The following is a 21,220-nucleotide window of genomic DNA, read 5'->3' as shown; positions in this document are numbered from 1 at the left end:
GGAATCATCACGTACAGCTCCCAAGACCGCTAGCAAATGGAAGGGCGCAAACTCTGCAGACGGGCCCGGGAGGTGGATGCCGGGAGTCAACACCAGGGAACTGCCTGGAGAAAAGGCCTGGCCCCACAGAGCAAAGGTCCTGGCAAACAAGCAAAACGAAGCATGACGGCAGTGTGATGGCCACTTCCACGAGGGACCACACGGGCTCGCTTCCATTTACCTGGGGAGGCAGCTGGGAGTCCCAGCCAGGTGCGCATGCAACCTCGCCTCTGGGCCTCGCACTGACACCCAACGACGGGGCAGTGGGTTTCAGTGCCAACTGAGTGCGGCCCCAGCATCCAGATATTTGCTCAAACACCAGCCTAGATGTCCGGGATCTTTCGATGAGATTGACACTGAAATTAGCCAACCATGAGTAAAGCAGATGACCCTCCACTGTGTGAGTGGGCCTCACCAATCAGTCGAAGGCCTTAAAAAAACAGAAACAAAAAAACTCCAGAACTCTCAGAAAGAGAATGCTGCCCCCAGGTGGCCTTCAGATAGAGCTACAACATGGACTCTCCCCAGAGTGCTCACCAGCTGCCCCCCTGCGAAGCTGGGGCTGCCAGGTCCTATAGTCCTGGGAACCAATTCCTTATGTGATTCTCTGCGTGCGCACACACACACATGCTCCATCTCACGCACACACCCTCCATGACATACATGTGCACACCCTCCATCTCGTGCGCACACCCTCCATGACATATACATGCACACGCGCCATCTCACGCACTCACCGTCTCACTCATACTTTCCATGATATATACACCGTCTCACGCGCACACCCTCCATCTCACACACCCTCCCCATCACTCACGCACACATCTCTCTCTCACACACCCGTTCATCTGCTTCTCTGTGAGCCCTCACCACTAACATCAGAATGTGGGCTAGGCACTGGCTTTGTGAAGAGGACTGGGTGCCCCTCCCCTTCAGTCCAGCCTACCCTGGGCAGACACACCTGCGTGGGCACCTGCCCGTTCAGTGTGGGGAGACTGGGCGAAGGAAGGGTTGGCCATGAGCAAATTCGGTCCCTGTCCCTGTCAACGGGCTTTATTTAAAACTAAGCACCTCCCCTCAAGTGGACACCTGTGCTGAGCTAAATCCGCACAGACTTCCTTCACAGGGTCACCTGTTCTTCATGGAGGTGAAATTCACACACCCAAAGGATCGCCCACGGAAAGTGTACGAATCAGCGGGCCGCTGACTCAGAGCACCACTACCCAGTGCCCGGGCACTTCATCGCCCTAAAAGGAACCACACGGCAATTAGCAGCCAACGCCTGCTTTCAGTCTCCATGGGCCTGGGCAATGTGTGGCACCTGCCCGTCTCCACAGGCACTGTGCTGGGGCTTGGCTAGCAAGGGACTCGCCCCTCCCTTCACCGCTGAGCACCAGCTGTGCTGGGGACTCACTGCAGCTGAAGCGCCCCCAGGCGACCCCCAAAGAAGGCCAGGGGTGGGGGAGGGTCGGGGTGGGGGGTGTTGTGCTGCCACAGAAGCTATGCCCGCAGCACGGCCAGGGTGCCGCCTGTGAGGGAGTCCCACAGCCCGAGTCCCAGCCCTGAGCTATGTGGTCCGCACAGGAGAGGTGACCACTGAGGCAGAGACGGGAACAGCGCGGCCACAGGACAGGCATGCCAAGGCGGTCACCACCAGGCAGGAGGCCCCGCAGGGGGAAAGCCCTGCTGGCACCTTCATTTCAGACAGGAAATTGAAGAGCATAAGCTTCTGCCTTTAAGCTAGTGTTTTGTGCCAACTTGTCCAAGAAAGCGAATACAGGCTTGCTACCAGGACAGAGTGCTGCTGTAACAAACACCTGGACGTGCACGTGGCCACGGAGCCGGGATCCGAGGCTGGGCGTCTGAGCGTGACAGGAAAAGGCCAGACTGCCCGAGGCTTGGCAGAACTACCATGGTGTGGGATTCTGGGGCGGCGTGGAGAAAGCTCCTGGTCTCAGGAAGTGCGTGTAGAGAGGGGTGTGATGGGGTCAAAGGGGCCCGGGGGCGGGGGAGGGCTGAGAGCAGGAGAGGCCTGGGAGCAGGGGAGGGCTGGGAGCAGGGGAGGCCTGGGAGCAGGGGAGGGCTGAGAGCAGGAGAGGGCTGGGAGCAGGGGAGGGCTGAGAGCAGGGGAGGGCTGGGAGCAGGGGAGGGCTGAGAGCAGGGGAGGGCTGAGAGCAGGGGAGGGCTGAGAGCAGGGGAGGGCTGGGGCAGGGGAGGGCTGGGGCAGGAGAGGGCAGGGGCAGGAGAGGGCTGGGGCAGGAGAGGCCTGGGAGCAGGGGAGGGCTGGGAGCAGGGGAGGGCTGGGAGCAGGGGAGGGCTGGGGCAGGAGAGGGCTGGGGCAGGAGAGGGCAGGGGCAGGAGAGGGCTGGGGCAGGAGAGGCCTGGGAGCAGGGGAGGGCTGGGAGCAGGGGAGGGCTGGAGCAGGGGAGGGCTGGGGCAGGAGAGGGCAGGGGCAGGAGAGGGCTGGGGCAGGAGAGGCCTGGGAGCAGGGGAGGGCTGGGAGCAGGGGAGGGCTGGGAGCAGGGGAGGGCTGGGGCAGGAGAGGGCTGGGGCAGGAGAGGCCTGGGAGCAGGGGAGGGCTGAGAGCAGGGGAGGGCTGAGAGCAGGGGAGGGCTGGGGCAGGAGAAGCCTGGGAGCAGGGGCGGGCTGGGGCAGGAGAGGCCTGGGAGCAGGGGAGGGCTGGGAGCAGGGGAGGGCTGGGGCAGGAGAGGCCTGGGAGCAGGATAGGGCTGGGAGCAGGGGAGGGCTGGGGCAGGAGAGGCCTGGGAGCAGGGGAGGGCTGGGAGCAGGGGAGGGCTGGAGCATGGGAGGGCTGGGAGCAGGGGAGGGCTGGGGCAGGAGAGGCCTGGGAGCAGGGGAGGGCTGAGAGCAGAGGAGGGCTGGGGCAGGAGAAGCCTGGGAGCAGGGGCGGGCTGGGGCAGGAGAGGCCTGGGAGCAGGGGAGGGCTGGGAGCAGGGGAGGGCTGGGAGCAGGGGAGGGCTGGGGCAGGAGAGGGCTGGGGCAGGAGAGGCCTGGGAGCAGGGGAGGGCTGAGAGCAGGGGAGGGCTGAGAGCAGGGGAGGGCTGGGGCAGGAGAAGCCTGGGAGCAGGGGCGGGCTGGGGCAGGAGAGGCCTGGGAGCAGGGGAGGGCTGGGAGCAGGGGAGGGCTGGGGCAGGAGAGGCCTGGGAGCAGGATAGGGCTGGGAGCAGGGGAGGGCTGGGGCAGGAGAGGCCTGGGAGCAGGGGAGGGCTGGGAGCAGGGGAGGGCTGGAGCATGGGAGGGCTGGGAGCAGGGGAGGGCTGGGGCAGGAGAGGCCTGGGAGCAGGGGAGGGCTGAGAGCAGGGGAGGGCTGGAGCAGGGGAGGCCTGGGAGCAATGGAGGGCTGGGAGCAGGGGAGGCCTGGGAGCCGGGGAGGGCCGGGAGCAGGAGAGGCCTGGGAGCAGGGGAGGGCTGGGAGCAGGGGAGGGCTGGGGCAGGAGAGGCCTGGGAGCAGGGGAGGGCTGGGAGCAGGGGAGGGGTGGGAGCAGGAGAGGCCTGGGAGCAGGAGAGGCCTGGGAGCAGGGGAGGGCTGGGAGCAGGGGAGGGCTGAGGCAGGAGAGGCCTGGGAGCAGGGGAGGGCTGGGAGCAGGGGAGGGCTGAGAGCAGGAGAGGCCTGGGAGCAGGGGAGGGCTGGGAGCAGGGGAGGGCTGGGAGCAGGGGAGGGCTGGGGCAGGAGAGGCCTGGGAGCAGGGGAGGGCTGGGAGCAGGGGAGGGCTGGAGCAGGGGAGGCCTGGAGCAGGATAGGGCTGGGGCAAGGGAGGGCTGGGGCAGGAGAGGGCTGGGAGCAGGGGAGGGCTGAGAGCAGGGGAGGGCTGAGAGCAGGGGAGGGCTGGGGCAGGGGAGGGCTGGGAGCAGGGGAGGGCTGGGGCAGGAGAGGGCTGGGAGCAGGGGAGGGCTGAGAGCAGGGGAGGGCTGGGGCAAGGGAGGGCTGGAGCAGGAGAGGGCTGGGAGCAGGGGAGGGCTGAGAGCAGGGGAGGGCTGAGAGCAGGGGAGGGCTGGGGCAGGAGAGGGCTGGGGCAGGGGAGGCCTGGGAGCTGGGGAGGGCTGAGAGCAGGGGAGGGCTGGGGCAGGGGAGGGCTGGGGCAGGAGAGGGCTGGGGCAGGGGAGGGCTGGGGCAGGAGAGGCCTGGGAGCTGGGGAGGGCTGGGGCAGGAGAGGCCTGGGAGCAGGGGAGGGCTGGGAGCAGGAGAGGGCTGGGAGCAGGGGAGGGCTGAGAGCAGGGGAGGGCTGGGGCAGGAGAGGGCTGGGAGCAGGGGAGGGCTGAGAGCAGGGGAGGGCTGAGAGCAGGGGAGGGCTGGGGCAGGAGAGGGCTGGGGCAGGGGAGGGCTGGGAGCAGGGGAGGGCTGAGAGCAGGGGAGGGCTGGGGCAGGGGAGGGCTGGGGCAGGGGAGGCCTGGGAGCTGGGGAGGGCTGAGAGCAGGGGAGGGCTGGGGCAGGAGAGGCCTGGGAGCTGGGGAGGGCTGGGGCAGGAGAGGCCTGGGAGCAGGGGAGGGCTGGGAGCAGGAGAGGCCTGGGGGCAGGAGAGGCCTGGGAGCAGGGGAGGGCTGGGAGCAGGAGAGGCCTGGGAGCAGGGGAGGGTTGGGAGCAGGAGAGGCCTGGGAGCAGGGGAGGGCTGGGAGCAGGGGAGGGCTGGGAGCAGGGGAGGGCTGGAGCAGGAGAGGCCTGGGGGCAGGAGAGGCCTGGGAGCAGGGGAGGGCTGGGAGCAGGGGAGGCCTGGGGGCAGGAGAGGCCTGGGAGCAGGATAGGGCTGGGAGCAGGGGAGGGTTGGAGCAGGAGAGGCCTGGGAGCAGGATAGGGCTGGGAGCAGGGGAGGGCTGGAGCAGGAGAGGCCTGGGAGCAGGGGAGGGCTGGGAGCAGGGGAGGGCTGGAGCAGGGGAGGCCTGGAGCAGGATAGGGCTGGGGCAAGGGAGGGCTGGGGCAGGAGAGGGCTGGAAGCAGGGGAGGGCTGGAGCAGGAGAGGCCTGGGAGCAGGGGAGGGCTGGGAGCAGGAGAGGCCTGGGGGCAGGAGAGGCCTGGGAGCAGGGGAGGGCTGGGAGCAGGAGAGGCCTGGGAGCAGGGGAGGGTTGGGAGCAGGAGAGGCCTGGGAGCAGGGGAGGGCTGGGAGCAGGGGAGGGCTGGGAGCAGGGGAGGGTTGGGAGCAGGAGAGGCCTGGGAGCAGGGGAGGGCTGGGAGCAGGGGAGGGCTGGGAGCAGGGGAGGGCTGGAGCAGGAGAGGCCTGGGGGCAGGAGAGGCCTGGGAGCAGGGGAGGGCTGGGAGCAGGGGAGGCCTGGGGGCAGGAGAGGCCTGGGAGCAGGATAGGGCTGGGAGCAGGGGAGGGTTGGGAGCAGGCGAGGCCTGGGAGCAGGGGAGGGCTGGAGCAGGAGAGGCCTGGGAGCAGGGGAGGGCTGGGAGCAGGGGAGGGCTGGAGCAGGAGAGGCCTGGGAGCAGGATAGGGCTGGGAGCAGGGGAGGGTTGGGAGCAGGCGAGGCCTGGGAGCAGGGGAGGGCTGGAGCAGGAGAGGCCTGGGAGCAGGGGAGGGCTGGGAGCAGGGGAGGGCTGGAGCAGGAGAGGCCTGGGATCAGGGGAGTGCTGGGAGCAGGGGAGGGCTGGAGCAGGAGAGGCCTGGGGGCAGGAGAGGCCTGGGAGCAGGGGAGGGCTGGGAGCAGGGGAGGCCTGGGAGCAGGAGAGGCCTGGGAGCGGGGAGTGCTGGGAGCAGGGGAGGGCTGGGGCAGGAGAGGTCTGGGAGCAGGGGAGGGCTGGGAGCAGGGGAGGGCTGGAGCAGGAGAGGCCTGGGAGCAGGGGAGGGCTGGGAGCAGGGGAGGGCTGGGGCAGGAGAGGCCTGGGAGCAGGGGAGGGCTGGGAGCAGGGGAGGGCTGGGGCAGGAGAGGCCTGGGAGCAGGGGAGGGCTGGGAGCAGGGGAGGGCTGGGGCAGGAGAGGCCTGGGAGCAGGATAGGGCTGGGAGCAGGGGAGGGCTGGGGCAGGAGAGGCCTGGGAGCAGGATAGGGCTGGGAGCAGGGGAGGGCTGGGGCAGGAGAGGCCTGGGAGCAGGGGAGGGCTGGGAGCAGGGGAGGGCTGGGGCAGGAGAGGCCTGGGAGCAGGATAGGGCTGGGAGCAGGGGAGGGCTGGGGCAGGAGAGGCCTGGGAGCAGGGGGAGGGCTGGGAGCAGGGGAGGGCTGGAGCAGGAGAGGGCTGGGAGCAGGGGAGGGCTGGGGCAGGGGAGGGCTGGGGCAGGAGAGGCCTGGGAGCAGGGGAGGGCTGGGAGCAGGGGAGGGCTGGAGCAGGGGAGGGCTGGGGCAGGAGAGGCCTGGGAGCAGGATACGAATGGAGCTAGCAATGGAAGGGACTGACCAGGACTTGGTCCAAGCTGGTGGCAGGAGGGAGCTTCCTCCCCACCAGGAACCAGACGACTCCACGTGGCCTGCCCCACAGAGACTTCGGGGATAAGGATGTGCCTCGGGAGAAAGAGGCGGCTGAGGGTGTTTGGGGATCGGCAGGCTTTCTCCTGAAGCACTGACAGGAAGAGCAGGGATCCCGGCCCCCACCAGACCTGTGGGACTGGCTGAGCTCCCTTCCTGGCACCCAAAGCCAGGAGTCAGCAGGTCCCAGCACTCTCCTCACAGCCCAGGAGAGGCGCCTCTGGAAGAGGGAGGAGGCAGAATGAACTCGGGCCTGAGGAGGTCCATTTCCCACCCTAACAGCCCCTCTCCCACCTGGACCAGGGCCATCCTGTGGGAGGAAATGGGGTCACACACTCCAGTTCCAGGCCGCCAGGGCTGCCCACCTCCAGATCTCAGCCAAGCTCCTAGGCTCACAGGCCGCAAAGCCCTCGGACGCACATGAACCAAAGGGGGAAGGGCTGGTTCATTTGGGTCAGAGGTCATTGAGGCTGGCCCTGGGTTCTGTCCCAAACTTTGCCAGTGTTCCCTCTGAATCCTGTGGGACCCTCATGTCTAAGAGCTGTATGCCTGCCTGTCACTATCCTCCCAGGAAACAGTCTGGGCCTCTTGGCGGCCCAGACAAGCCCTTTGCTCTTCCTGAGCACCTGGGGCTCTGAGGAGGCCCACGGCCACGGGTAGGGCTGCAGCTCAGACTCCCAGCTGACCCGCGTCCCTGTCCAGCTCTGTTTAGAAGTCAGTGGCCCACCTTGCCACTTGCCTCGGAGGCCACTGGCCACTGGCCACTTGCCCTCCGCTTTCCACTCAGCCACGCCTCTCACGGCCAGGTCCTATCAGGGTCGAGCTTGGTCCTGGGTGCCATCTGCAGTGACCCCTTCTGACTTCTTCGTCACAAGATGGCAGGGACGCTCTAGTCCCACTTTCATCTGAGGAATGAGCTGTCCTGAGACCAGGATGCACAGCTCAAGCAGAGCCAGGACACTTACTGGCTGAACCACATGAGGCTGGGGCTGAGCTGATGGGACAACTGGGCGTGTGGCCGCACCCCCACCCCGGCGCACTCCGGGGCTGCCTCCTCACCAGGGAGCAGCCTGCCCGTGCCCAGCCCGAGGGTACCTCCTTCAGCTCCTGTGCCACCGAGGCCAGGCGCTCGCCCTCCGACTGCGCATTGGTGAGCACGTTGCGCAGCTGCTTCAGCTCCGTCTGCAGCTCCAGCACCTTCCGCTCATAGTACTGCTCCTTGGAGGCCGACTCCTGGATCAGACTCTCCTCCCGGCTCTCACCATCCGCGGCCACCTTCCTGTGGTTCGTGTGCACCTGTCCAAATGCCTGCGGGAGAAGAGACACCGAGAGTAGGCCAGGCCAGCACTCCTGCAAGTGCACATGGAGCCAGACACGGGGTGGAGGGTAGGGAGTGGGGGGACTGACTGTAGATCTGTCCACTCATCCTGGGTAGACACCTATGCCCAAGGGGGCTCAGCCTGCATGAGGAGACCAGAGCATGAACCAGGACACTCAAAAGCAGCCAACAGGCCACCACGTGTGCCTAATTCGAGACTCTACTCGCCTGCCCAGGACCTGGGCACAGAGCTGAAATTGTCTGACGGGAGAGGATGCCGCCACTCCAGACCCAGGGAGGTCTTTGGGCTGTGGGAGGCAAAGGGTCATGGGGGGACTCAGGGAAGAGCCCATGGGTGAGAGTAACTAGGCCAGAGTCCTGTGCTGGCGGGCGCCTCCCATCGTGCCTTGTCCTCCAGGCAAGGGGCAGGCCCCAGGAAGTACCTCTACTTCTCTTTTCCTCCCACCCTGTACATCCCAGCAGCCAAAATGGAACCCCCACAGGCCAATGCTGTGTGCCCTCCCCGTGCCCGCTTTCCACAGGCTGCCCTATGCCAACCTCAGGAGAGGGGGAGACCTGTCTCTTTACAGGGCTCCTGAATAGCAAGGAAATTAATGCCTTTATTTGAGAGAAACAGGAACATTTCCACTCGTTTACTATAATCTAGGTCTAGGCTAACATGCCAATATGACCAAACAAATATAATACTAAGTCCAGGAATTTAGTCCAAGAAGACGCCTGGGAAACCGTGCAAAGGTATGTATAAGATGCTACTAGGCAGGAGTATTTCTAATATAACAAATTAAAACGTAGAAAGTGACTGGCCAGCCCTAGCTGGTTTGGCTCAGTGGATAGAGCGTTGGCCTGCAGACTGAAGGGTACCAGGTTCAATTCCGGTCAAGGGTACATGGCCAGGTTGTGGGCTCGAACCCCAGTAGGGGACATGCAGGAGGCAGCCGATCAATGATTCTCTCTCATCATTGATGCTTCTATCTCTGTCTCCCTCTCCCTTCCTCTCTGAAACCAATCTCTTTCTCCGCCATTGAGGTGCGCGCGCTTGCCTCTCCCTCACCATGTCTTCCCACAAGACTTTCAGGATCAAGAGGTTCCTGGCCAAGAAACAAAAGCAGAATCGGCCCATTCCCCAATGGATTCGGATGAAAACTGGTAATAAAATCAGGTACAACTCGAAGAGGAGACATTGGAGAAGAACCAAACTGGACCTATGAGAAATCACACATGCGAGATGACTCACATTTATGCTGTATCCAGGTTGCCTACACCCTTAAATGATTGAAAAGATGCTACTGTCTGGACAGTTGGGGCATTTTAATTGGAAGATTAATGAACTTGTGATTTTGCTCTGTTGATTTTTTTCCTCCTGGAATAGAAGGTTGATTCAGTAATAAATATGAGATCTTTTTAAAAAAACAAAAAAAAAAACCATGCAAAACGATCGTACCTTTGCTACGCCTTAAGCCATGCCCACCAGCCAATCAGAGCAACTATATGCAAATTAACCCAACCAAGATGGCGGCCAGCAGCCACGGAGCTGGAGCAAGCAGGAGGCTTGGTTGCCCCTGGCAATAAAGGAAGCCAAGCTTCCCTCCTGCCTGCCCTGGGTGGCTCTGAGCTCCTCTCAAGGCTACAAAGTTTCAATTATAGAAGGTAAATAAATCCCAGAATAAAAAAAAGAAAAGAAAAGAAAAAAGGAGAGGCTGGGAGCTTCTGTCGCCAGGGTTGGGGGGAGGGGGAGGGCTTGGCCAGCCTGAAAACGGCCCTCAGCCCCTCACCCAGACTGGCCAAACCTCCATGGGGTGAGGGTCCCCACTGGGGGTGGGAGGGGGGCTTGACCAGCCTGAAAACAGCCATCAGACCCTCACCCAGGCTGGCCAGGCACCCCAAAGGGGACCCCACCCTGAAGGGGGTGTGACCAGCTGCAAACAGCCATCAGCCACTCACCCAGGCTGGCCAGGCACTCCAGCGTGACCCCCACCCTGATGCGGGACACCCTTCAGGGCAAACCAGCCGGCCCCCACCCATGCACCAGGCCTCTATCCTATATAATGAAAGGGTAATATGCAAACTGTCCCTAACAGTAGAACGACTGGGAATGACTGGTCACTATGACGCACACTGACCACCAGGGGGCAGACACTCAATGCAGGAGCTGCCCCCTAGTGGTCAGTGCGTTCCCACAGGGGGAGCTCTGCTCAGCCACAAGCCTGGCTGATGGCTGCCAGTACAGCGGTGGTGGTGGGAGCCTCTCCCACCTCCTCAGCAGCGCTAAGGATGTCCGACTGCAGCTTAGGCTTGCTCCCCCCTGGCAAGTGGACATCCCCCAAGGGCTCCCGGGCTGCCAGAGGTATGTCTGATTGCCAGCTTAGGCCCAATCCCCCGGGGAGTGGGCCTAAGCCAGCAGGTGGTCATCCTCTGAGGGGTCCCAGACTGAGAGAGGGCACAGTCCGGGCTGAGGGACACCCCCTCAAGTGCACAAATTTTTGTGCACTGGCCTCTAGTAAAAATATATTTTAAAAAAGATTGTAAATCATATTTTTATAAGAGTCTAGTATTTAGAACCTGTAAAGAACTATTACTCAACAATAAAAAGATAACCCAATTAAAAAATGGACAAGAACTTGAATAGACATTTCTAAAAAAAGATGAACAAATGGCCAAAAAGCACATGAAAAGATGCTCAACATCAGTAGACATTAGGAAAATGCAAGTCAAAACCAAAATGAGACAGCATTTCACACTCACTAGAATGGCTATAGTTTGTAAAAATGGAAAGTGCTGGCGAAGATCTGGAAAACTTGGTCCTTGTACACTGGTGCTGCTGCTGTGGAAAACAGCACAACAGTTCCTCACCATGTTAAACACACAGTTACCATGTGACCCTCAATTCCATTCCTAGGCAGAGCTCCAAGAGAAATAATAGACGATCACACAAACACCTACTGTACAAAAATGTTTACCATAGCCCAGAAGTGGAAACAACCCAAATGCCCACCAACTGATGAATGGATAAATGCAGTCTATCCAGAGAGAAACCAAGATGGCGGCATAGGTCAACACTGGAAATTGCTGCCTCCCACAACAAATTCAAAAATACAACTAACAGACAAAACGGACATCACCCAGAACCACAGGAAGGCTGGCTGAGTGGAAATTCTACAACTAGAAGGAAAGAGAAAAGCACACTGAGACTCAGAGGAGCTGCGGAAGTAAAGTGCAGAGGTACGGAGGCGCACACGGCAAGGGCTGGCAACGGAGGACGCAGCTGTCTTTTTGAGTGGGGAGTGAGTCACAAGCCCCCAACTACTCTGAACTCCGGTTCCGGGAAGTCTCTGGGGACCCACACTCGTGCGGGGAGAGACTGGACGGTCTGGAAGCGAGCAGAACTCGGAATTCGAGGGCGGCTTTCTCTCAAAGGTGCTTGCAGCAATTACTGGGACACTGAGACTCGGGGCCCCTTAGGGCAGGGCTGAGGATCAGCCATAGCTGCTTGCTCCGCCCTGTTTATCCCCTGAGACCCCGCCCCACCCAAGCTGGGGCAGAGGCTTTTGCATATGAATGCCCTGGCCCTTTGCAATCTGAAAATTACCTAACAAACTGCAGCTGGGTCAGACAGACCCAGAACTTCCAAGAGAAGACCCAAGGCCCCACAGAAGCTTGCACTGCTTCACAGCTGGGCCTCATTTGGGCACCTCCAAACCCCAAACAAGGAAAGGGAATCTGCAGATCTCTTCGTAGCTCCTGCTGGGTAGTCTCAGGCAGAGGCTAAATTGGCACCTCCTTAGAGATCCAAGAGCCAATGTACCCAGTGGTCAGAGTGGGACCATCCAGATTACAACTCCTCAGATCCATAAGGGACACACTCAGGGGGCAGACTCAGTGAGCACCAAAGCCCCACTGAAGCAAGTCTTGCCCCCGAAGGATGTCTCCAGCACAGAAATTCTCCCACTGTAGACACAGCTGGGACAATTGGCCTGGAGGTCAATTCCTCCCAGTGTTATCTACAACAATCAAGGCTTAACTACAACAAGACTGTGCACACAGCCCACAAACGGGTGCACCAAGAGTGTCTACCTCAGGTAATTGGGGAGGCTGAGCCACTGGGTCCTAGAGGACACCTAGCACACAAAGCCATTCTACCAACACAGGGAAGCATAACAAATGCGGAGACAAAGAAACAGATCACAAATGACAGAAATGGAGGAAAGCAAACTACTGAATATAGAGTTCAAAACCACACTTTTAAGGTTTTTCAAGAATTTTCCAGAAACCGCAGATAAATTTAGTGAGACCCTCAAGAAATCTAGTGAGACCCTCGAGGTTGTGATAAAGGACCAACTAGAAATTAAGCATACACTGACTGAAATAAAGGATATTATGCAGAGTTCCAACAGCAGACTAGAAGATCACAAGAATCAAGTCAAAGATTTGAAATACGAAGAAGCAAAAAACACCCAACTGGAAAAGCAAAACAAAAAAAGAATCCAAAAATACGAAGATAGAGTAAGGAGCCTCTGGGACAGCTTCAAGCATACCAACATCCGAATTATAGGGGTGCCAGAAGAAGAGAGAGAGCAAGATATTGAAAACCTATTTGAAGAAATAATGACAGAAAACTTCCCCCACCTGGTGAAAGAAATAGACTTCCAAGTCCAGGAAGCACAGAGAACCCCAAACAAAAGGAATCCAAAGAGGACCACACCAAGACACAGCATAATTAAAATGCCAAGAGCAAAAGACAAAGAGAGACTCTTAAAAGCAGCAAGAGAAAGAAAGTCAGTTACCTACAAGGGAGTACCCATACGACTGTCAGCTGATTTCTCAACAGAAACTTTGCAGGCCAGAAGGGAGTGGCAAGAAATATTCAAAGTGATGAAGAGCAAGAACCTACAACCAAGATTACTTTACCCAGCAAAGCTATCATTCAGAATTGAAGGTCAGATAAAGAGCTTCACAGATAAGGAAAAGCTAAATGAGTTCATCACCACCAAACCAGTATTATATGAAATGCTGAAAAGTATCCTTTAAGAAGAGGAAGAAGAAGAAAAAGTTAAAGATACAAATTATGAACAACAAATACGCATCTATCAACAAGTGAATCTAAAAATCAAGTGAATAAATAATCTGATGAACAGAATAAACTGGTGATTATAATAGAATCAGGGGCATAGAAAGGGAGTGGTCTAACTATTCTTGCGGGGGAAAGGGGTGTGGGGGATGCGTGAAGAGACTGGACAATAATCGTGCACCTATGAATGAGGACAGTGGGGGGGGGGGCGGTGAGGGTGGAGGGTGGGGTGGGAACCGGGTGGAGGGGAGCTATGGGGAGAAAAAGAGGAACAACTGTAATAATCTGAACAAGATTTAATTTAAAAAAAATGGAGTCTATCCACAAAATGGGAGCACTGGCTGTTTATACAAAGAAATGAAGCACTGATACATGGAACATATAGGAGCTTTGACAATACTCTTCTAAGTGAAAAAGGCCAATCACAAGGGACCATATATTGTATGATTCCATTTACATGAAATGTCCACACAGGCAAACCTATACACAGAAATGTGACCAGCAGCTGCCCTGGGCGGGGATGGAGTTGGGAGGTTGGAACAGGTGAAAGCTAAGGGGTGCAGGGTATCTAACATGGGTTGTGGGGATGGCTACAAAGCTCTGTGAATGTACGAAAAGCCACTGAATTGTATTATGTGGATTATAGAAATAAGTAAAGCTGTTAAAATACAGCTGTTTTAAAAATGTAAAGGATAAAAAAGAAAACCATGTTAACACTCATCAAAAGAAAGCTAGCCCTGGCCAGTGTAGCTTAGTTGGTTGGGCGTCATTCAGTGCATCTAAAGCAGTGGTTCACAACCTGTGGGTCGCGACCCCTTTGGGGGTCAAACGACCCTTTCACAGGGGTCGTCTAAGACCATCGGAAAACACATATATAATTACATATTGTTTTTGTGATTAATCACTATGCTTTAATTATGTTCAATTTGTAACAATGAAATTGGGGGTCACCACAACATGAGGAACTGTATTAAAGGGTCGCGGCATTAGGAAGGTTGAGAACCACTGATCTAAAGGGTACGAATTTGATTCACGGTCAGGGCACATGTTTGGGTTGTGGCTCGATCCCCAGTAGGGGGCATGCAGGAGGCAGCTGATCAATGTTTTGCTCTCACATCGATATCTCTCTCTCTCTTTCTCTCTTTCTCTCTCTCTCTCTCTCTCTCTCTCTCAAAATCAATAAAAATATTTTTGAAAAAAAGAAAGGTAGGGTGCTCTGAGCCCCAGGTCGGTCATCAGGGGCACTAGTTCCAGGCTGGTGCTATTGCCTATTGCCAACGAGCTTGGTGACTGGCAGATTACTTATCGTCTCTGGACTGCTGTTCCTCATCAACAAGAATGGAGATGGACTACAATAGGGATTGTCAAACTCTAATGTGTGTGAGAACCCCTGCTCTAGATGATTGCTCAGCTTTCCTTACGTAAGGGTCACTGGCTCGGATTAAAGTGCTTGGTAACAATGTCTTTGTGGAAGACCGATAACATTTCCCTTTAGCACATAAAAATAATGTGACCCCCCCCCCCCAAAAAAGAAGATGAAGTGTTTAATTGGTACATAAATTGTCCTCAACCAATATCAGATGACCTAAAGCCTTCTCTTTCCTTCAACCCTAAGCAATGTTAAGCATTAACACTGGACTAGGAATTAAATTTCTATTACAAAAAAGGAAGGAAGGAAGGAAGGAAGGAAGGAAGGAAGGAAGGAAGGAAGGAAGGAAGGAAGGAAGGAAGGAAGGAAGGGGAAAGAAGAAAGAAAGAAAGAAAGAAAGAAAGAAAGAAAGAAAGAAAGAAAGAAAGAAGAGAGAGAGAGAGAGAGAGAGAGAGAGAGAGAGGGAGGGAGGGAGGGAGGGAGGGAGGGAGGGAGGGAGGAAGGAAGGAAGAAGGGAGGGAGGGAGGGAGGGAGGGAGGGAAGGAAGGCTCTATTAATATCAAATAAAGATTTCACAGCAAAAAAATACTACCAGAGATAGAGGGTCATTTCATAATAAGAGGTTAATTCACAAAGAGAACATAACAATTCTAAATGTTTGTATACCTACTAACAGAGCTTCAAAATACATGAGCAAAACCTGATAAAACTGCAAGAAAAAATACACAGTCACTAACTAACTTGTCAATAGCAGCAGCACATACATTCTTTTCAGGGGCACATGGTACATTTACTCAAATAGACCAAATTCTGAGCCATTAGACATGTCTCAAACTTAAGAGAATTCAAGCCATAAAAAGTATGCACTCTGACCAAAGGGAATTAAATGAGAAATCAATACTGAAAGATAGCTAGAAAATTCCAAAATATTTGGCAATTAAATAACAGACTTCTAAGTAACTCATGGGTCAAAGAAGAAATAAAAAGGGAAACTAGAAAGTATATGTAACTGAATAAAAATGAAGTGCGTATGGGAATCTGTGGGATGCCACTAAAGCCAAGTACTCAGAAGGGTCTTTATAGCACTAACTGACTGTATCAGAACAAAAGAACAATCCAATCAACAACCTCAGCTTCCATCTTAAACACTAGACCAGGGACTATGTGCAAAGCTCAAGGCACAGCTAACAGCCCTATGGGGTTGAGCCCTTTCAACAGATGAGAAGACCGAGGCTTACCAGGCCGGGAGCCTGGGCCCTGTTCACAGCTGGTAAGAGCCTGGTGTTCACCCCAACTCACTGCACTTGATTTTCTCCAGACAACACTCCTCCAGGCCTTTGCCCAAATGGTTCGTGGGCCTCCTGCAGACCAAGGGATTAAGGCTCAAGTCCTGCCTGCCAGGTTGCCATGTTCCTCACCTCTTGGTCCCAGACACCACAAGCTCACTTGTCCCCAACAGAAACCCCAAGCCTCGCTGAGGCACGCTACGGCTGTGAGCTCCCAGGAAAGGGGCTCTTCCCTGTTTTGGCTGGTCTTTGGGCCCAGATGGTGTCTTATGAGAGTTCAGCCAGCCCCAGTCAGAACTCTCTCTCTTTTCACTCAGTCACTCAACAAACACTGAATAGCATCATGGACAAGGCCTGCCAAAAACCCTCATGAAATCTCATCTTCTGGTGGTGGAAGTGTAACTGAAACAACCACGCAGGGAAACTGTCTACTAACGCTAAGGACTCTCCTGTGCTCCAGGACGCTGGTACGTATGCATGAGAGAACGCATTTATAGGAGCATTATCTACAGAAACCTCAAACCACAACTTCCCAAGTGTCTGTCAACAAAAGAAAAATTGTGATATAATTATATGACAGAATACTACACAGAAATGAGTAAATTACTGTTATACAGACAACAAAGAAGAATCCTATATAATAAAAGGCTAATATGCAAATTGACCAAATGACGGAACAACTGGTCGCTATGACGCACACTGACCACCAGGGGGCAGACACTCAATGCAGGAGCTGCTCCCTAGTGGTCAGTGCGCTCCCACAGGGGGAGTGCTGCTCAGCCAGAAGCCGGGCTCACAGCTGGCGAGCGCAGAGAGATGCAGGGAGCCTCTCCCACTTCCGTGGCAGCACTAAGGATGTCCAACTGCTGTAGGGAGCAGGCCTAAGCCATCAGTTGGACATCCCCCGAGGGCTCCAGGACTGCGAGAGGGCACAGGCCAGGCTGAGGGACCACCTCCCTGAGTGCATGTTTTTCACGCACCAGGCCTCCAGTCTCACATGATGTTGAATGGAAGAAGCCAGACATGGAAGAGCATGCACTGTGTGATTCTGTCTATAGATACAGCTCCAAGAACAAGTAAAACGAACCTCTCTATGCTAGCACAAGTCAGGGCAGTGTGGCCCTGCATGGAAGGAGGGTCAGTTCCTGAGAGGGCTCTTGAGGGCACTCCTAGGGCTGGAGACGGTCTGATTCTTGAACTGGGCGCTATGTGTGTGTGTTCAGCTACTGAAAGTTCACATTTATGATTTGTACTCTATAAGCTTTTTTGCAATAAAAAGTAAAAACAAATAAACTAGAATAAGAGCAAATGAAACCCAGTAAAAACTGATCAGAGTAACCAATGGAAGAAAAAATACAGAGAAAAATCAATTAAATCAAAAGCAAGTTCTTTGAAAAGATCAAATCAATAAACCTTTAGCCAGCCCTAGCTGGTTTGGCTTAGTGAATAGAGCTTCAGCCTGCAGACTGAAGGGTCCCAGATTCGATTTGGTCAAGGGCATATGCCTGGGTTGAGGGCTCAATCCCCAGTGTGGGGTATGCAGGAGGCAACTCATCAACGATTCTCTCTCATCATTGATGTTTCTATCTCTCACTCCCTCCCCCCCTTGCTCTCTGAAATCAATAAAATTTATTAAAAAAATAAAAAAATATATAAAATAAATAAACCTCCAGCCACACTAATGGGAGGAGGAGCACAAATTACCAATATCAGGAATGAAAAGCAATAGCAGTACGGATATTAAAAAGAATAATAAGGAAATATCACAAACAGCTTTATGCCAATAAATCTGATAACTTAGATAAAATGAACAAATTCCTTGAAAGACAAACTACCAAAGTCCACTCAAGAAGAAACAGAAAACCTGAATAGTCCTGTATCTGTGAAAGCGATTAAATGTGTAATTGTTAAAAACCCACAGACAACATGCTTGACCCAGATGGCTTCACTGCTCAAGTCTACCAAACATTTAAGAATGAAATCCAATTGTACACAAACTCTTCCAGAAAACTGAAAAGGAAAGAATACTTCCCAACTAATTTTATGATGCCACCATTACCCTGTAAACCAAAGACAGTACAAAAAGAGAATACAAATGCAAACAATTCTTCAAAAAGGTTTGTCAAATAAAACCCACCAACATATAAAAAGGATAAGGAATCATGACACAGTGGGACTTATCCAAAGAATGTAGGGTTGATTAACATTAGGAAAAAAAAGCAATGTAATTCAGTATATTTACAGACAAAAAGGAAAAGCTATATGATCTCGAAAGATGCAGGAAAACCATTTCACAAAATTCAACATCCATTGCTGATAAATACTTTCAGCAAACAGAAAGGAGCTTGCTCAACCTGATACAGTGAAGGGCATCTTCCAAACACCTTACAGCTAACATTATTTAATGGTGAAAAATTGAGCCTTCCCACTTCTGCTCAACATTGTACTGGAATTCCCTGCCTGCAATGCAATGAAGCAAGAAAAACCAAAGGCTTCAGATTAGAAAGGAAGAGGTAAAACTGTTGTGTGATGTGTTTTAATCACGTGTCACATGAGAATCTATACATAGAAAATCCAAAGGAATCTACAAAGGAGACACTAGACCAAATAAGTGACTTTAGCTAGTTTGCAAGATACAGGGTAAATATGCAAAAATCAAACTTATTTCAATATAGGAATGAACAATCAGAAAGTGAAAAAAAATTTAATGCTATTTACCAGAGCATCAAAAATATTAAATGCTTATGTTTAGATCTAGCAGTGTTTTGTGGCTTTTAGTGTGTGGGTCTTGTATATCTTCTGTCAGGTCTATAAGCATTTAATATTTTTGATGCTCTGGTAAATAGCATTAAAATTGTTCTCACTTTCTGATTGTTCATTCTTAGTATATTGAAATAACACACTAAACACCACAAAATATTGCTGGGAGAAATTAAGTAAATGGAAAAATATACCTTATCATACCTTATTCATGGGCCAGAAGACTCAATGGTGTTAAGATATAGATTCTTCACAAATTGATTTTTCAATTCACCACAGTGCCAGTCAATCCCCCACCATTTTTTTTATTTTTTGGTAGAATTAGACCACCTGCTTTTAAAATTCATATGGAAATTAACACTACCTGGTTTCAATATTTATAAAGCTTTAGTATTTAAGATAGTATGACATTGGAATAAAGATAGAAAATTGATCTGATCAGAATAGAGAATCCAGAAATAGAGAATCTGGATTTAATAAGTGTATATTTATGCATTTAGCCAACTGATTTGACAGAGGCACAAGGCAAACTGATGGGAAAGGATACCTACCCATACCCCAGAGCATATATGAAAATTAATATAAAATGAATCACAGGCTTAAACATTAAAAGCATAAGATTTCCAGGAGAAAACAAGGGAAAATATGACCTTGGACCTGACCCATAAAAGGAAAAATTGGTAATTTGGACTTCAAAACTAAGAATTTATGCTGTTTGGAAGACAAGTTATAGACTAGAATAAAATCTTTGCAAATCACACATGTGATAAAGGACTTGTGTCCAGAATATAAGGACTCTCAAAACTCAGTAAGAAAAACATCCCCCTCCCCCCCACCACCACCAAAAAAAGGAAAGGGGGGAAAAAAACAGTAAAAAATGGGCAAAAAGACTGAACAGATACTTCACCTACAAAGATATATCTATGGGAATGGATGACATAAAAAGATGCTCAACACTAGAAAATGACAACTACAAGGAGATCCTACCACACATCTGCTCATATGTTGACAATTAAAATGCTTGGCCCTACCACGTGTAGACACAAGGGGGAGCCATGGGAACTCTCCTAAGCTGCTGCTGCTGGGGAATGTAAAAGGGTGCAGCACCTGGGAAAAGAATTTGGCAGACTATTTTTTTTCTCTTTTTAATCCTCACCCAAGGATATGTTCCCATTGGTTTTTCAGAGAGGGCGAGGGGGAGGGAGAGAGAGAAACATCCACATGAAAGAAAAACATCAATCAGTTGCCTCCCAAACTTGGTAATGAACCTGCACAGCCTATCCTATATAATAAAGAGCTAATATGCAAATGGTCGTCACACCCTCATGCCAGAACTGCTCAGACACTCAACACTGGGAAGAGAGGAATGGGGACCAGCCAGGCACAAATGAGCTCGTGAGAGAGGAATGGGGACCAGCCAGCCTGTGGCCCGGGAGAGAGACAAGCCACCTGCCCCGCGGTCCTGGGAGCCAGCAGCTGCAACTGTGGCTGCGGCCAGGGAGAGGGATAAGCCGCCCGCCCCAGAGTCCCGGGCGCCTGCGGCGGCCAGAGGGTGGGAAGCCCAGGCCCCAAGTGCCTGCAACCGGCTGGAGGAGGGAATTCTGGGTCCCGGGTGCGGGGCGAGGCAGAGGCAGTAGGGGAGCAGTTAGGGGCAATCAGGCAGGCAGACAGAGGTGGTTAGGGGCGATCAGGCAGGCAGAGGGGTTAGGGGCGATCAGGCAGGCAGAGGTGGTTAGGGGCAATCAGGCAGGCAGAGGGGTTAGGGGTGATCAGGCAGGCAGGCAGGCTAGCGGTTAGGAACCAGCGGTCCCAGATTACGAGAGGCAGTCAGACATCCCCTGAGGGGTCCTGGATTGGAGAAGGTGCAGGCCACGCTAAGGGACCCTTGGACACCTCCCCCCACCTCCCCCCCTGCACAAATTTCATGCACCAGGCCTCTAGTATAAGGATATGCCCTGACTGGGAATCGAACCCACAACCTTTTGGTGTATGGGACAATGCCCCACCTGACTGAGCCACCCGGCCAGGGCTGGCAGATTCTTCAAATTTAAGAATGTATCTGACATATGGCATAGCAACCCAAGAGAAATAAAAGCACATATCCATACAAAGACTCAGAGAGAAATATTTCTAATAGCCAAAACAAAACAAACAAACCGAAAACAACCCAATGTCCATCACTAGGAAAATGGACTTTTAAAAAACTGTGGTGCAGCCACACAAAAGACCACCACAGGCACACCTCATCTCATTGCACTTCGTTTTATTGTGCTTCACAGACGTGTGTGTTTTTGCAAATTGAAGGCAAGCCCCTCCACCAGCTGAAGGATGACAACTGACTTTATACACTCACTTTTTGTGAGTGGTCTGGAACCCCACCCCCAATGCCTCTGAGGCACTCAGCAATCCAAAGGGAGCAGCTATTAATAAGCACAACACAGATTCATCTCAAATTATGCTTAGTGGAAAGCCAGACCAAGAAAACAGTACATGTAGTATGGTTTCATTTATATAAAAACTAGAAAATGTGAATAAGTGTACACTGAGCTCGCCTGGAGAGGAGGGGAGAGATTACAAATGAGTCCAGAAAACACATGAGTGAGGAATACTTTCATCATCTCCACTATGTTACTGATCTCCTGAGTATACCCGCACATGAAAACTGATCAAACTGAATACTTTCAATATATGCAATTTACTGCTTTTCAATTATGCCTCAATAAAGCTGTTTAAGACAACATCTGGGATGTTTCTGAAGCATTCTACCCCTAACCTGCAGGATGGGAACCTAGGAGCCCCATCCCTGTGCTCACTGCTCCAGTCACAGGCCAGGAGGCTGAGGGTCACAGAGGTGGAGACCCTGGTCACTCGGTCGACCTGTCTGAACAACTCCTGACCGAAGCACCCTACTCCCACCTTGCACCATCCTGTGTGACCTTGAATCCATCTC

At 53.6% G+C, this 21,220-nt stretch overlaps 2 protein-coding genes across 2 annotated transcripts in view; one reads left to right on the top strand and one right to left on the bottom strand.

The window, feature by feature from the left end:
* The window catches only part of BICD2 (BICD cargo adaptor 2), a 59,212-nt gene that overhangs the window by 11,095 nt on the left and 26,897 nt on the right, over positions 1-21,220 (bottom strand). The window contains 1 exon segment of the mRNA XM_070400948.1: positions 7,547-7,759. Coding sequence (XP_070257049.1) covers positions 7,547-7,759 — 213 coding nt within the window.
* On the top strand, positions 8,816-9,480 carry LOC138998807 (large ribosomal subunit protein eL39-like). The gene has a single exon (XM_070400814.1). It carries the CDS (start codon positions 8,843-8,845, stop codon positions 8,996-8,998), a length of 156 nt encoding a protein of 51 aa, XP_070256915.1. The 5' UTR covers positions 8,816-8,842; the 3' UTR covers positions 8,999-9,480.

The sequence above is a fragment of the Myotis yumanensis genome, unplaced genomic scaffold (assembly GCF_028538775.1).
Source record: "Myotis yumanensis isolate MYYU_CA2020_CCGP unplaced genomic scaffold, mMyoYum1.0.hap1 SCAF_21, whole genome shotgun sequence".
Lineage (NCBI taxonomy): Eukaryota > Metazoa > Chordata > Mammalia > Chiroptera > Vespertilionidae > Myotis > Myotis yumanensis.
This window is presented reverse-complemented; position numbering and strand designations above follow the sequence as displayed.

Bases quoted from the DNA above. Each gene is read 5' to 3' on its own strand.
- LOC138998807 (XM_070400814.1), top strand. From the start codon at position 8,843: ATGTCTTCCCACAAGACTTTCAGGATCAAGAGGTTCCTGGCCAAGAAA.